Genomic DNA, 14,846 nt, shown 5'->3' with positions numbered 1-14,846 from the left:
TCTGAGCCCCTGGGAGACATACGGAACCTAAACGTATCCTGCACGGAGCGGTGGTCATTTGTATTGGCGAGCCCGCACTATATGGATCACCTCCTGAACACGGTGAGCCGCGTGCAATAATTCCCATTGCCCAGACACAGACCGGTCCCGGGGGTCTTCCGCCGGTCAGCTCAGTGTCCTCTAGCTGCCACCGTGTCACGGCAATCCTCAGCTTAGCGAGGCACTCACCGTTGGGCTCCCCGGCACCACCATCTCTGCAGCGCCTGGTCTGCAGCGTGGCGCTGGCTCCTGCGATACTGCCCTGTCATTCTCATGAACCCTGCTGTCCCACAACAGACTGCTACCTGAGAATTGCTATTAGACGGGATCCGGGACTATCTTCAAGGCATCAGAGTAGGTGCCGCTGCTGGATCTCGTGCCCTCCCACACTAGCGTCGTGTTCTGCGGCTTACCTACAACATTGCCATTGCCCTTCTCACCCCCACACCAACCAACCTGACAGCAACATTGTTGTTGTCCTACAGCCTGCTGTCTCCCTTCCCACCTGCTTAGACTCACTTGGCGCTATTTTACATTCCTGGTCGGCTCATCATTGAGGTGCCTACACCCCCTGATGACGACTCAGTCTTGCGAAGGGGAAATCATGCGCACTCTATACTCAACAGCACGCCTACAGCTGCAATATTAAGCGCACGTCCCTTCTCTAGATACAACAAAAGGGGGATCTGACTCAGGGACATTGATTTGGTGACAGCCACTACACAGGAGTTACCTCAAGCCTCTCATTATCGCTGCATCCTCGCTTAGGGTGCGTCTCCCACCATGGGAAAGCCAGATGGTCGGCAGTACAAACTCCCTTTTGATACAAAAAAGGCTGTCACACGATCTAATACTGAAGAACCAGAACAGCCTACTGATGCGCAACCGACGAATCCTCCGCCAGTTCAGGTGGATGAAGTGAAGACTCTCCTCTTGGCCATGCAGCACAGCCTTACGGATCTCTCAAACAAAATTGACTCCATGAGCACCCGTGCACCAGTGCTGAAGGTGGAGAAACATGGCGAACAACTTAAAGAAGCTGAGAGACGGCTCTCCGATACTGAAGATGCCACAACTCAAGGAACACAACAGGTGGCTCAAATGGACAAACTACTCAAAATATTTGCGGCCTAAAAGTAGGATTTAGAGGCGCGCAACAATATTCGCGTAACATACCATGACAAGCAACACTTCTTCACAAATGGGCAACAAGTCCACGACTTCCTTCGTACCATCAGGAAACGTTCTCCCTCCAGAGATTCCCCGGACCGCCTATCTGAATCTCCGTCGCTGGGCTCTGAATGATGACCCCTGCTCTACCTCTCTCGTCTTCAGCGTTCCTGCCTAGAGGTATTGTCACTGCTCATTGGTCTTCATGCCAAAGGTGCCGCATCCGGGTGAGACCCGGGCTTTTGCCTGTTATCGGCGCTGCCACCCTTATTATTCGCTCAACGCCTCATCTCATCACATCGTAGAAGAGTGGCTCCTGACAATATACCACTCATCACCAGATAAGTGCTGCAAATTCAGATTTGCCAGTTCTATTTTTTATTGGCGGACACTGCTTCTCTTTGTTTTCTATGTGTTTGTTAACTCGTGAATCGAACTATGCCAAGCAACTCCCCCCTCTTCTCCTGTCTCCCCTCACCACCAGGAGCCAGACTTTACACCTACAAGGAGGAGGAGGTTATTGTTGCACACTAGCGCTCCGCACGCGGGTGTTCCCCTTATATTCAATGTATGACTCTCTTTAATGCACTGTAGCAATTGTTTTTTTTTTTGGTGGGTAGGGATACCAATGCCGGCAAGGTTGGGGTGCTGTAGTGTGTGGGGGTGGTGGGGGGGCTTAATTCCACTATTGTATGCTGTATTTCTTTCCAACAGGTAGACCCAGGGCTCCATATTCCAAGGCGCACTCTCTCCCTACTTTCACAGAGCACACCATGATATTATCATGTTAAAGTACCATGTCAACACACACTGAGGCGCTACAATTTAATCTAATCACGTGGAACGTTAGGGGCCTTCAAGATCCCCGGAAATGCAGACAAGTCCTGACGTACCTGGATAGCCATCACATCCACATTGCGGTATTACAGGAGACAAATCTAGACCCAGCTCGTACCCCTACCTTTGCCAGCAAGTGGGCTGAAGTTCGAGTATTCTCCTTTTATGCTACCTACTCCAGAGGTACTGTGATGCTTGTAAAACGGAATATCCCCTTTATTCTGGGAGGTACACAACAGGACTCTCTTGGGCGAAGCTGTATGATAAGGGGTACACTAAGTACTCAGTCAGTCACACTAGCATGCTGCTATGGGCCCAATATTGACGATCCCGATTTCTACACCAAATTATGGGGGCGTATACTCCAAATAGACTCCACTCACATTATTTGAGGTGGCGACTTCAACACCGCCTTCAATCCCACTGCAGACAGATCCAATCCATCACCCCAACATTATACTAAGGCGCAAGAAGCACTGGCAGGCATATTTGCAGCTCATGGACTCACAGATGCATGGCAACATGTTCACCCGGTTGGAAGGGAAGGTACTCACTACACCGCATCGCACGCTTCCTGGGCTCGCCTAGACTATCGGGTGGTCTCCCGTGGGGCGGTCTCGTGGATCACACAAGCAACTTACCTTGCTTGAACATTTTCCAATCACTCTCCGGTACTTATAACAATAGCCCCACATAATTCGATCTCTTCTCCTAGATTATGGCTACTTATGCCAGAAGCACTACTTGATGCAGTCTTCAAGGCTGAAATCGGCACAGAATTCACTGAATTCTTTCAGAACAATATTGGCTTTGTTTCATCGGTAGGCACGGTATGGGAGGCCTTTAAGGTCACCATCCGATGCTCCTGCATGGTAAAAAGCTTTGGGGTGCTACGAGACCTTCGTCGCACACTCCACATGCTTGAGGGTGAGCTTAAACAACTGGAGAGCAATCTCTGGGGTGATAACTCTGGGCAGCGTCTGGAGACATTTCTAGAAAAACACTCCGATTACAAACACACAACAGATTCGGAGGGATGTAGGACATTACAACGCATGCTTTTACCATGCATGCTGTTACAACGCAGTTTTTAGAACGCATGCTGTTACAACGCATAGCGCTTTGGGGTGCTGGATAGTGAATAGTTTAATTTACTATTCCAACTCCAGTCCCCGTGGATAGTAGGGAAGGTGTTGGATAGTAAATTAAAACTATTCCCTATCCTAGAGCGCCCCCCAGTGCAATGCGTTGTAATGGTTTTCGTTGTAAAACCTGCGTTGTAAAAGCACTGCGTTGTAAAAGTTTCGTTGTAAAGGATGTTTCCCGATTCAGAGGCACTGGACGTGATGTAACACAGCACGTCCAGTAGCCGCCTTCGTATCCTACACTATAAGTTCCCTCACCGCACATATTATACACCAGCCAAGCTTCACCGCTACAAATTGTGTGATAATAACAGATGTGATCGTTGTGGCGCCATAGGAGCTGATTTTCTCCATTTGGCCTGGGACTGCGGTGCTGTACAGGAGTATTGGCGCCAGGTACTTACGGCCCTAGACCACATGACTTCACTGCGCCTTCAGTACTTTCCCCTTCTTGCCTTACTGGGTTACACTGAGAAACTAGAGGTGCCACACCAGAAATTCATCTTCTTCAGCCTCTTCTTAGCTAAAAGGTGGATAGTATGCAGATGGGGGCGGGGCAGGGCACCTAAATTTAAGGAATGGATCAGAGATATGGTATTTTGGCAGGAACAAATGTATGCATTTGCTGAACTGCTTCTCCCTACCTCCCGTCCCCGCGACAATTGGGGACCCCTCACGACATACAAACCTACCGTCTCACCCACTCGATGAAGTTGACAACCTACAGACTGACCTTTATGGCGACTGCCTAAATTATGCTTGCCCATCCACTCTTACAGACCCCCCTTTTTCCATTTGACTGTGTGCAATCCATTGACACATCTGATGTAACTAAGACTTCCAGTGTATATGATCTATTGCTACAATCATTGTATTGCCTCTGATATTATGTATTGCTCTGTGACTTACTGTTTTCTACTTTGTCCTTAACATCTGTCTCATTGCCTTTATTATCTTGATTGCGCCTGTACATTTGGATATGATGCATTGCTTGTACTTGTAATTTTTTTCTTTTTGAAAATGCATTAATAAAGAAAAAATAAAATAAAATAAAAAGTATGTGATTTCCACAGGACAAAGGCACTCTAGTGCAATTCCCATTAATAAATAAAAATGATTGCTTTGTTTTGTCATACTACCAATTAGAACATTTGCAAAACTATTTCTCTACAACGTTAACAGTATAATAAAGCATATATTGAAAACATATTAAAACATTACTTACTGTCTTGCTGAGATGGGCAGAAGTGCCAAGAGTGCAAGGAATTGTGCTACAATAGAAAGCTCAGTCCTCATATGGGTCATCTGAAAACTATAAAGGATAAATATTAATGCAGTTTCGGACATTACTTTACAATGTATACCCATCTGAGCATTTGAAAAACCATATTTGATATGGTTAGTTCCTGAAAAAAGTCATACTTTCCCTAGCTAGTGAGCCTGTTTGTGCACCGGAGACCAGATTTCCGATACCGTACATTTGCTATGAATGGGTACACCAATAAAAAGCAGCATCTGTGGCATAGCAGCAGAATGACAGCAGCCAGAAGAATTGTTTAACTACTCGTTTCAGTTTATATGATAATAAGTGACTTTCACACTCTACACTAGACCATCAGTAATTTCAACTGAAACAGTTTAGAACTTCACTGCCCATATTTTAACCAGCTGATGGCAAAGCAGTCCAGCCTTGACTTTCTTGCAAGGGCTCATTTTCTAAAACTCAAACAAAGGAATACATTGTTATAAACAGCAGCACGATTTTCTGTTTATCTGTTATCTGAAAATAAACCAATAGAAGGGCACACTTACATTAAAGTTTGGCTCATGGTGGATCCAGTCACAGATTTAGCCTAGGTACGTAAACAAAAAGTAAGTCAGAGATGGACTAGCAAATACCATATCACATGATAGAAACATTATATTAAAGCCGCTGAAATACAGAAGAAATGCAATCTACTTTCGAAATTATGAATAATATTTAGAAACTCAAAGTTTACAAGAAATTGGAACTCTTACGAGACAAGTTACAGGAGCATTTATCGAAACATGGTTCGATGGTGAGTTTGCAAAGTCAAAATGAAAAGAAATGCTGCAGGAAGAATACGGTTTTCCCTACGCAAAGTAATCCCACCCGACAACCTCTATTTAAAAGCAGGAAGATTTTTATTTTTAATTTTTATTTTGTTGTTGTGACAGATTAGGTGAATCTTACTTCAAACTATTCACCCAACTATAAAAAATACATAATTAATCGTTTAATTATAAACATGATTATGACTCACTATTTAGGTCAAAAAATATTAAAGGATAAAACCAAGCTGAAAGTGCAAATACTCCACATATTGCCTTTACACACACTCAGACATTCAGGTTGTATCAGATTTAAATAACATTTAAGGAATGGCTTTCTCCTCAATATCTTTTCATTTTGCCCGTTATCCCGTTCTAACATAATTGTATACTTTTAGTTTCATCTGGGTGACATCCCAAATTAATTTTGCGATTTAGTGAGGGTGAGAGATCCATTACGTTACCCATTACGTTTTCTTCACTCGCAGATAACATGTTAGAGCAAAGGTCCCAAGAAAGATCACATGCTCATTTCTATCTCAAAGAGTGCAGACGCATTTTTAAGAGTAAAGTTTGTGTGTCAAAATCACATTTTCCTCAACTATCCTTTCTAAAGCATGGGAAACCCTAAAAACAAAATCCATACAAGTTAGAACAATTAAGCATCATATGGTCCCATGCCGCTCTAACATTAAGGGCTTACATCTAGAACTCAGCAATGCATGTTCGCTGGGGTATAATAAAGTGAATATGTAGTATCCAACTTAGATCACTTAGTTAAGCTGGGTCATCGCATACCTTTCTAATAAAATGCCGGCTTCCCTCCATCTCAGAATGACATCCTAATGACATTCCTTGGATGCAGGCTTGAGATGGTGATAGAGAGTCGATAACTTTCACAGTTTATAAACTCACTCATTTCATCTGAATATGCTCCCAGAAGAATATTAAATGTATGTTATACAATTGCGTCAATTAAAATATTTAAATAATTACTTTTTAAATAGAAGGCAGAATCTGTTGTGAATCTCCATGAATGTTTTGATTTTGCCACTGTTCATATTAACCCAGGCTGGACCATTGAGGCCTCCTCGCCCAATTCACCTCAGGCAGTAACAACGGAGAAGCCATCTAATTAGATAGATCAAGGGTTGTACCAACGAAGTAAACTATTCTTAAGAAAGTTTCAATGAGGTGAATCTAAAATTTCGTTAAAAGCTTAGGGTGAATAAGAACCCAATGGTGCATGCTGTTCAGTCATTGTTTGAAGTAAAGAGTTGTCATTGCGAGGTAGAAATGGGCGCTATTTGCCTAATCTGCTCTAATGCAACTGCTATTAATATTTCACAAGGTCAAGCAGCGACCAACCCTCATACAGGACAGCTCTGCAAGGCTTCTTTCTGCTGGTCCGGCCTCTCTTCCAGCTCAAAGAAACTTAACGATTTCCGACTTTAACTCGTTAATAAACTTTCTGGCTCAGAAATAATGGATAAACCTGAAATAAGGAGAGGGACTGAAGTAAAACAGTCATTTTACTTACAGCAATGGGCACAGCGTCCTGTAATTAGGCGGCCTTTGGATTGTGGTCAACAAAGTAGCAAAATCCAAAGCATGCCACGTGGTGAAACCGTATGTCCTCCGCCAAACATACGCACACACATGTAGGTACAATACTACCTCATTTGTCTCTATTTAATCTGCATCGGACATGAGGGGAAAATGTATGAGGGTACTTTTGAGGGGGTCTTGGAATTAAGTCTTATGCTCATTTTTAAACACAGATTTTTTTGCACTTTATTCCTTGCTCTTGATTGGGGCATGTTAGAGCCCGCCTGGTGCCGTTTTGTTTTCCTCTTTGAGGCAGAAGGATTACTCCTCCTCCGTCTGCCATATTTGGTGAGGCCACGGAGGTTAGCAGGATAGTGGTTAATTGATGGGTCAAGATGCAGATAAAAAGCAGCTCGGTGCTCGGCCGCGCCACTGCCGTGCCAAAGGCCTGCATAACACAAGCCTAATGGTGCCCGGATGGTGCCAGGGAGGCTGCCAGTTGCATTTCAGAGGGTAAATTGTACACCTACTCTAGGACAGAATTACTGGGATGGAGACTAGAAGGAGGGAAAGAGGAGTATACATTATTAAATATAGCTGGTAGGGAATATGAAAAATCTGGGCACTGTCATTGGGACCTAATGGTTGCCGTGAAGTTTGGGGGACTCCAGATTTAACCTTAAGGAAAAAGGGAAAGTGAGGACTGACCTTACCCAGAAGAACACTATCTGATCGATGCCTGGTCATTGGTTAAATATTGCCACGCAATACGAGAATTGATAGGAGCTATACAAAATAGATTGTTTATTTCTGACTCTTGGATTAAGGTGGATTATGTCCCTGAACTAGTAGTGGCCACTCCTCCTGGCTACTCGACCACAAGAGGAGACCGGCCCTACCGGAGGGGAGGTGGTTTAGTGATAATTGCAAAAAGCTCTATTAATTGCACTTTGAAACTGAATGAATGAATGAAATGATCTTTATTCGGATTCTGAGAAATCCATAAAAGTACATACAGGATGAATCTTTTTAAAATACATAAAAACATATACAAAAGTTAAAAAAAAAGAAATTGTTAAAATACATCCCAAACAGACATGAGCAGCATAAATGACATAAAGTGCACATTACATGAAATGGTATCATAAACAGTGTTTCCATATAGGTAATAAAATCTCTATACAATTTATATTTAGAGTTTAAAATGCGTTATACATCCGAAGATCGTTATGCATGTTCCATACTTGCCCTCGATTTTACACAGGCTTTTATGAAGCAGCTTATGGTGAGTATAACATCATCGGTTGGTAGCATTTGCAAGAATTTCAATGCCAATTTAAAGTCTCTTAGATTGTATTTTCTGAAAATTGGCAATAGGTAGTGACGGATGTACAATTTATAGTGGCCACAAAAGATAAAATAATGCAGTAAACTTTGCTTCCCACCGACAGAACACGGGCATTCAAGCTCTTCTAGATTCTTATTATAGCCGAGTGGAAAGCTCAGTAAATTTACAATACTGCCATCACGGAACCTAAATAAGAGGCTCCGGTTCCATCTTCCTATCGGTAGAGACAGATATCTACAGGGTTTGTAAAATTCATTTAAAACAGCATTACTAATCACAGTGAGTGGAAGATATTTGATAATAGCTGGTTTCATTAATTCAATTCTCATGCGTTCCTCTTTGTATGACTCATACAATGCCCGTTTTACAATATTCTTATGGGCGGGCACAATGGTGTTTGGCGAGCTAAACAGGGAACCATGTCCAACACTAATTAAGCTATTCTTGACCGCATTTAGCCAAGGTATGAGGTTGGATCGTTCATGGGATAAACAATCTGAAATTATGTTACGGGTCAAGGAAGCCGCTGGATTTGCCCATGTTTTTAACCAAAAAAGCGTTGGCCTTGACTTTATAAAATCAGCTATATATGGCAACTTAAGTTCTTGGTGACAAATGAAGATGGACGTACAAGGAATGCCACCCAATACCTTCCTGCAAAATCTATTTTCCTCTAGCTGCAGGGGCAGACTATTACAATAACCCCACACTTCGGATCCATACGTCCCAGTTGGCAGACATTGGGTACGATAAATATTTAGCAAGGGGGTGATCACATCAGCCGTTCTCGGTTGGCGAAGAGATAAGATTGAGTTGATTGATTTGCCAATCTTATTTCTTGCGTGAGCGGTGTGATGTTGCCACGAGCCAGTATTGGAGAATAATAACCCTAAATAGGGGAAAGTGCTTGTGCATTTTAATTCATTTTCACCACTTTTAATTGAAAGAATGTTGTATCTTTTTAAACCACAATTCATGATAAATGATTTTTTAAAATTGGTATTTAAACCTAAGTCAGACATAAAAACAACAAACCCTCTGATTAATGAGCGCAACGCATTTGGGGTACGCCCCATCAATACAGCGTCATCCGCATAAAGTAAGGTAGTGATAGGGGAACCATTAATAATTGGAACATCCTTGGTGTTCTTGCTCAGGGCAGGGCTCAGTCCATTAATATATAAAATAAAAAGTAGAGGGGCGAGTACACAGCCCTGCCGAACTCCTCTTTGGATGGAAATGTTACCAGATAATTCGCCTTCATTGTTGATGCGTACTTTTGCCTTAAGATCCCTGTGTAAATATGAAAGAAAATATACTAATGAATCGTCTAAACCATATTCCAGCAATTTTGACCATAACCTAGAACGGTTAACGAAATCAAAAGCGGAGCTCAGATCCATAAAGCCTAAATAAAGTGGGGACTTTTTGACAATAATATATTTGGCCATAATTAGGTTCAGGTTGAGACACTGCTCAACCGTACCCACATTACTTCTAAACCCCAGTTGGCTGCAGTGTAACACATTATTGTCCTCGGCCCAATCCCTTATTCTCTTAAATAGTACCCTACCAAGGACTTTTAATGTATTGTCGATCAGCGAGATCGGACGGTAACAGGCCGGATCGGCCCTGTCACCTTTCTTGAATATTGGTACGATAACGCTGTTCGACCAGGTTTCGGGGATGGAGCTGTCGGTCAAGTGATTAAATAAGTTACATAATAGGGGGGCCCAGAAATTAATTTCCGATTTGATCTGGTCAATAGATAGACCATCAGGGCCAGGGGCTTTATTGCTGGCGCTGTCAGAAATTGCATCCTCCACCTCAGATATTGAGAAGTTCAATTGATCAGCATTATTTAAGGACAATATAGGATCTATGCTAGGGGCAGCTGTGTTGTAAATTTTGGAGAAGTGCTCCACCCAGTCCTCTCCATTTATGTTACAGTTAATTGGTCGGATGTTAGAACCAAGGGACCTGAGTGATTTGACTTCTCTCCAGAACCCCGCGGTGTCTTTTAATGAGGCAGTCCGCGTTAGTGACTCCCAATGATTAACCACTAGAGCCTCAGTTCTTGTCCGTAGGGCGCGTTTATATTTAGCTCTCAAGTCTCTCACTAGGTTGGAATCCCTAGGCTTTAGTTGTAAGGCCGCCCTCAGTTCCCTATTGGCTTTAGAACACGCGGAATCAAACCAGCGTGGGCTGTGATCTGTAATGGGCCTAGATGGTTTGGAGGATTCCCTTCTCACTGCCCCACAGAGATTGCCAAATGCCCCAATCAATACTTCATCAGTACTCTCAAGAGACAGACAAATGTCTATTAACATTGGATGCTTTCTGATTACCTTGGCTAGAATAGCTTTGTTATTCGCCCCTTTCCATATTAGTCTTAGTCTATCAGTAGACAATACCAAATTTTGTGGCCCACTCTCAGCCTTTGATGCAGCCTTTCTTGTCTGAGGATGGTCTAGATGTATTCTAAGTGGATAGTGGTCACTGTATGTACTACAAATAACCTCAGCTTTACGAATTATATTACACAGAGATGGGCAGAGAAATATTTAATCAATCGTGGAGGCGCAGCCTTGGCCTATATAGGTGGGAGCAAATTTAGTTTCAGCACTAGTTCCAGCGATTTCCATAGCGTTCACTAGGTTACGTGAGGCTAGTATATTCTTCAATTCCTCACCATTTTGACATGGAGCACTGGTGCGATACATATGAGCATTAAAATCTCCCCCTATGCAGATACCATCGTAATGACCATACTTCAAACCTTCAACGATATCATCAATAAAACTAAACAAAGACAAAAAGTTTCCGTTGGGATGGTTAACAAAATCATTATTATAAAAATTAATTATACATAAAATCATCCTATTAATGTATTTTACAGCCATAAAACATTTGCCTGGTGTAGGGATCAATTTGGTTTGTACCCCCGGTTTTATCTTGGACCAAATAGATAGCCCCCCGCTTGGCCGTCCCATGGATGAGGCTAAGGCCTTTGAGTTATAACAGCAGAAGCCCTCCATTGTGGGGTCAGTTAAACACCAAGTTTCCTGGAGCAACAATAAGTCACAATTAGTATTCACCCAGTCAAGCCATTCTTTGATTTTCAATTTGGAATTAAGACCCGCTATATTCCAACTCACAACAGAAAATACAAAATCCGAGGACTTATGATTCGTAGATTGGCCTCTTCCAGGAGTCCCTGTCAGGGAGTTTATATCTACCTGGTTTCCGTTGGTAACAGATGAAAAGGAGACAACTGAGTTGGCTGGCTTAATTAGAGGGGGTCAATCCAACATGTCCAAACCTGACAAGGGTGCAAATCTATTGAATGTATTAAAAGGGAAAGCAACTGGCTGGAAATGCATAGCTGGTGGCTGAGGGTACCTAGGTGGAGGGTAGAAATGCATGAATGGTGGTTGGAATTGCATAGGTGGCTGTCTGTAAAAATAGCTTAAAGGTAGCATGGTTGCGACCGTGGGAATGGTTGAGCAGTTACCACTTATATTAAGCAAATGCCTTACAGTTCCAGGATTTTTAAAATTAAGAACTATGCAATCTCCATCCTTGTCTTTAGGTAGTGGTCCAATCCAAGGCACCCTACGGGCTGATATTATTTCTCTTGATATGTCATATCCGACCCCTTTGTGTTTAGTTAGCCAGTCTATACATTTGTTTCGTAGTTGAACCCAGGTTTCCCCCTGATCCTCCCTCAGCACTGGTACTCCTGCCAAAATCAGAACAAACGGGCAGGCGTCCGGTGGTAAGTGTAGAGGACGCGCCGGCCCTTCATTTTTGCGGGGCTTATTTGGCCTTACTTGGGTAGAACCTATGTTATCGTTTGCAGCTGATGTTGTTGCATTAATAGGTTGGGTAGGGCGGTCGTCCTTGGTGGTTACACTTTTATTAGTAGTGGCGGCCAAAGGAGTAAATTTCCTTGGTGCAGGGGTAGGAATGGTTTTGGCAGCTGTACTAGATTTTGCACACTTAACCCCTGAATTAACAGTTCGTGGTTGGATTAGAGGTTGTGTGATGGGCGATGATGATAACGATTCCAGATTTTTCATTCCCTTATTCAATGTAATGCAAGCAGCCTGTGTTTTAGGTGGAAGGGTGTTGCTTAAGGATTCAAGGTCCTTCAAAAGACGGTCGGCTCTAATTTGGTCCAGACTAATAGACCCCTTCCTTTTGGCTTCAACGTTTTTGACCAGGTTGTCTAATCTGTCCAATCTTTTAAAAACATTATTAAATTGATTGATCATAAGTTTCTCCACTCGGTTAAAAATAGTGTCTACTATAGTTTCGATAAGGTTTCCGTTCTGTTTGGAGAAATTATAATTGTCTCCCATTAGTGTTGTTTGGGTCCAAACAGTATTACAGTTCCCACCAGGGTGAGTTATGGGCGAAAAAGAAGTGCTATCTATATCCACTGAGTCTTTTTCCTCCATGGGTACAGTTGCCACCCCCAAAGATTTTTGTTAGTTCCATAGGCTTTGGGGAGTAGGTTGACTCTTGTTTAGTGAGGGTTGTTTTCTTTTATTATCATTTTGCTTAATGATACTTCTTTTCCTTTTACCCCTTCCTGGTTTGTTACTGCAGGGCTCCGTAACATCCAGGGTGATGACATCCCCATGGGAAACAGGTGTGCAAATGGGGATGGTTTCTTTAGACAGAGGTGCCAGTTGGCTAACAGCCACAGTTCTTAAGGGGGCAGAGTCTGTAGCTATGTATGTGACAGTGTTTTCATCTTCCGACACAGTAGACACAGCTACAGGTGGAAGTGGTGGCTTGACCACTGTGATCTCGGGGGTAATATGGATGTTTCCAGGGGCACTCGATATGTTGTTGGTAATATAAGAGCCCATTGAGAACCTCCTCTCCGTCTCTACAATTTCATTGAAAGCAGTTTCAATTAGTGTTTCAAAAGATGTGATAAGGGAGACTGAGGCAGAGGTATCAGCATCCTGGGAGGAAATATCGATGTGGGTGTTTACAGTAATAGGATCACCCATGTTTGTGCTTGAGTATGACACTTACGGTTGAGGTGTTCTTAGGGGGGTGGCCCGCCCGACCACAGTCGTCCACGGACGGCCACAGACGGCCCGCCCTCTGCCCGGGCTCCGCCCGGCGCCGTCCGCGCGCGTCCGCGACGCGGAGGGAGCTCCTCGCTTTTGAGCACCTCCTGGTGCGCGGGACAGGAAGTGGCGGTGGTATCCGGCCGCTAGGGATGCTGGGAACCGTAGTTCCTCCCCTCGGCAGCCAAGATGGTGTGAGGCGCCGTCAACGGGGATCACAAACGGCGTCAGGAGCCCAGCACCCGACAGCAGCAAACACAAAGAATCAGCAGTGCCCAAGGGTAGGTGTAGACACGCTCCAAGCAAAAGGTCCCTGAAACTGATTGGGAGGGAGCTGATTGATATTTGCAAAATAGTGTATTTTAGACTGAAAGATAATCAGGGAATCTTACTTTCTGGAATCCTGAATTATCGCCCCCTTGGTCCATGCACCCAGTATATTGCAAAATGGGATCAGATTATTGAACCCACATTGCTACTCATAATTTCGCAATCCTAGGTGAAAGATCATGAGGTAATCACTTTTATGATCTGATCTTAAAGGGAAGCGCTTCGAACCCTTATCTGGGGTAGCAAGCGCTATATAAATGCAAAACATTCCTCTTATATCTCTCCACAATCCTTTTTCAATCCAAATAACAAACTCACATGTCCACCCCTCAAATTAATTTCATATCTCCCTATACTAATTCACCACTAATCCTTTTTGGGTTCCGGAGTAGCGTGCTACTTGCCAAAAAGGCGATTTGACGCCTCCTCATGGGTTGTAAGCGCTATATAAATGCAATTACAATACAATACATGTAGGGGTCAACCTCGACAAGTACAATTCCTACCACCAACCTAGAAGCCTCATTAAGCAGATCTTTTGAGGTAGGGAATATCTTGCAAAACCCTAATCCAGGAGTTTTTAATGAATGGATTAGAACAGCAATAGAAGAGAATGACCCATTAAAGCAGAAGAGATGTCTGCGATTACAAGCAGTTGCACCCTGGTTTTTTGAGGAATTAGGAGTCCAAAGAAAACAGTGTCGGAGATTAGAATGTAGATAGAGGACCACTCTGTCTCAGGAGGAGAGGAGTAAACAAAGACGCAATCGCCATCTATGAAAGGGCTATTGCAGAGGCCAAATCTGCTTAATACAAGGTAAAATACATCCAGCCTCGAATGTTCCAAATAAGCTTTTTCAGACAGTAAAGGATTTATCTAACCTCCCTATGCAATAGTATAGCACACTATTTTAAAAAGAAAATCATGAATATTTTCGTTTCTGAAATGCATTCAGTGGAAGGTGGGGTCTATCTCCTGGAAGAGATGGGGAATCCTAGAACCAATGAACCTTCTGGTTTTTAGCTTCCTTTTCCCCTATAGCTTATTCTCAGACTAATTTCTTAATGGAATTGATGTCAGGATCCCCGGAGAACCCATATCCCCCACAAAGTTCTCCTACTGGCACCAGATATAGTAACTACCTATTTAGAAATGATCTTGAACAAAGTTGTTAGTAAAGGAATTTAAGGATAAATGTGATGTGGCTGAAAGGTTCAAGCAATGCAAGTTAAGCATCAGTTGCTGGATGAAGGAGAATCACTTAA

The 14,846-nt window shown here is 43.2% G+C and overlaps 1 protein-coding gene across 2 annotated transcripts in view; it reads right to left on the bottom strand.

The window, feature by feature from the left end:
- TMEM260 (transmembrane protein 260) overlaps positions 1-14,846 on the bottom strand; it is a 639,752-nt gene that overhangs the window by 287,324 nt on the left and 337,582 nt on the right. For both annotated transcript variants that reach the window (XM_078660364.1, XM_078660365.1), the window contains exons 7-8: positions 5,004-5,044; positions 4,417-4,503 (exon numbers count right to left, since the gene is read on the bottom strand). In XM_078660364.1, coding sequence (XP_078516490.1) covers positions 4,417-4,503; positions 5,004-5,044 — 128 coding nt within the window. The remainder of the gene's footprint in view (positions 1-4,416; positions 4,504-5,003; positions 5,045-14,846) is intronic.

The sequence above is a fragment of the Lissotriton helveticus genome, chromosome 9 (assembly GCF_964261635.1).
Source record: "Lissotriton helveticus chromosome 9, aLisHel1.1, whole genome shotgun sequence".
In the NCBI taxonomy this organism is placed as follows: domain Eukaryota; kingdom Metazoa; phylum Chordata; class Amphibia; order Caudata; family Salamandridae; genus Lissotriton; species Lissotriton helveticus.
This window is presented reverse-complemented; position numbering and strand designations above follow the sequence as displayed.